Source organism: Dasypus novemcinctus, chromosome 17, assembly GCF_030445035.2.
Source record: "Dasypus novemcinctus isolate mDasNov1 chromosome 17, mDasNov1.1.hap2, whole genome shotgun sequence".
NCBI lineage: Eukaryota > Metazoa > Chordata > Mammalia > Cingulata > Dasypodidae > Dasypus > Dasypus novemcinctus.
In genome coordinates this window covers 91,222,125-91,224,538 of record NC_080689.1, presented here as the reverse complement: position 1 = coordinate 91,224,538, position 2,414 = coordinate 91,222,125, and the positions used below count along the sequence as shown (strand labels likewise).

The following is a 2,414-nucleotide window of genomic DNA, read 5'->3' as shown; positions in this document are numbered from 1 at the left end:
GTTGCTTTGAAAGGATGACAATAACTGAAAGAGATGGAGAAATGAAAAGGGATATACTAAAGGAGGCAGATTTTCAATTCTGCGGTGAATATTTGAATATAGACTTTTCTAGTTTGCAAGGCTATTGAAATGGGCTGGCTTTCACAATAGATATTTATTCACTTACAAGCTGAGCTTACAATTTTGAGGCTGAGAAAAATGTCTAACTCGAGGCATCATCAGGCAATGCTTTCTTCCTGAAGACCGGCTGCCAGTGATCCTGGACTCCTCTCTCACTTTTCAAGGCCCTTGGTGTCATCTGCTTGTCTCTTCCTTCTCTTCCAGGTTTTGTGGCTTTCACATTCCTGCTGCCATGGCTTTCTCCTTCTTGTCTGAATCTCATGCTCTTATAAAAAACTCCAGTAATAGTATTGAGACCCAGAGTGGGCCAGGCATGAACTGAATTAACCAACTCAAGGTGTTCCACCTACGGTAGGTTACACTCACAGAATGGATTAACTTTAAGATCGTGCTTTACTGAGGTCCAAATTACCTCAAACAATCAAATAAACATTTATTTCTTTTCCTACCATTTTTCTGTTTTACAAGATGGAACAGACAATATTTGGAAATTTTGTAAAGAATAAATTGTTAAATGTGTCATTTCAGACATATGAGAATATGTTGAAGGAAACGCAGAACTCATAACATACAGATAATATTTAAATTTGGTGAATTTTATAGAAACAAGGTAAAAATCACAGGATTAGGGAGCACCGTGGAGAATTTTATATCCAAATTAAGATGAATATATTTCATTTGATCACCATCATCCCCTAGAACATAAACATTCTTCAATGAGCCTGTATATTACATGCATTCATAATTATTATTTATTGTCAATAAGAAATGAAAAAACTATATCTGTAGAAAAAGCAGATTGGTAGAATATAGAAAAAACAGATTGGTAGAATAACAAATGAAATCACCTTATTTGATACCGTAAAGAGAGGCCTGGATGGAAAAGAGAATCCATGTAAGGAAAGAGTGAAGGAGGAATATGACGTTCCATGGGAAAGATATGAATATAAAGGATCAACAATATAACTTTGAGAGGTTCAGAATTGGAGGATGATGGGGTACAAGGAAGGATATTGATAGAATAAGAAATCAAGATGGCAAATATTCAGCATTAAGGAGCCAATATGAAAAGAGAATTGCTCCATCAGCGTATGAAGTTAACTAGAACCTATCCTAGAGGGTAAGCAATGGAAATTTACTGTCCTTATAATTTGATCTGCCCATAAAAAACATGCAGGTTTCTATAGGACAAACCCCTAAAAGATGCAGCTTCTCTGACAGATGGAGGAAGCAAGTCAGGTCTGTGTGGGGAGGAAGCAGCTGGTGCTGCAGGACTCGCCGTTCTACAACCATGGGAGGAGGTTTGTGTTCGAGGCTGAATCACTGTGGGAGGAAAATTGTTACTTTGCTGACAATAATAATTTCCTGAATCTTCATCCTGGAAACCTCTGATGGTGAGAGTGAAGTCTGTCCCAGACCAACTGCCACTGAACCGATCGGGGACCCCAGAGGCTGTGTTGGATGCATAATAGATGAGCAGTTTAGGAGCCTGTCCTGGTTTCTGCTGGTACCAGTGTAACTTCTTATTAACACTCTGACTGGCCTTGCACCTGAGGGTGACGGTCTCCCCTGCAGATGCAGCCACAGAGCCTGGAGTCTGGGTCATCACGATGTCCCCACTGGCACCTGCAGTCAGAAAAGAACATTGATCATACATTGAATCACAAGTACATAAAATATGTATCTAAATGTTGCTGTTCTTATTTTTCATATATAATCAGATCTGCCTTAGATGAAGCAATTCATTCTTCCTGTTCCTGCCTGTTAGAACCATTCTCCAACTTTATGAAGATACTGCTCTTCTAAACCTCTCACCTGAAACCCAGAACATCAGGAGCACGAGCAGCTGGGCCTGTGACATCATCGTGCTCAACCGTCTGCTGCACTCAGTCCCCGACTCAAGGGAAACCTCATTAATAGAGCTTGAGTAGGAAACGAAGTCCCCGAGGAGCCTATGCAAAGCATCAGAGAGGATAAAGGCAAACGTCCCTGTGCAGTGAGTTGCGAAGACAATAATGGAATGAGATCAAAATATCATGACCACATGAAATGCAGTGGTACATCTGCAAAAAGCTCAGAAATGAACTTAAGATGCTAATATTCAATAAATATCAATGCACCAGCCATCAACCTGAAACCATAAATAAATTTTAGTATTATTTTATATTGTATCTGTACATCTAAAATTTTATAATATAATTTTATAAATATCGTACCAGAACGTATGTGGAATATTCATATCATTTGACAGAATGAAGATATAGTACAAAAATTATATATCTATATCACTCCTC

At 38.7% G+C, this 2,414-nt stretch overlaps 1 gene segment (V, D, J or C); it reads right to left on the bottom strand.

Moving 5' to 3' along the window:
• Positions 1-202: 202 nt before the first annotated feature.
• Positions 203-2,010, bottom strand: LOC131273818 (immunoglobulin kappa variable 1D-12-like). The segment is given in 3 exon segments: positions 203-466; positions 1,400-1,746; positions 1,936-2,010. Coding segments are annotated over 3 exon segments (660 nt in total).
• Positions 2,011-2,414: the final 404 nt, after the last annotated feature.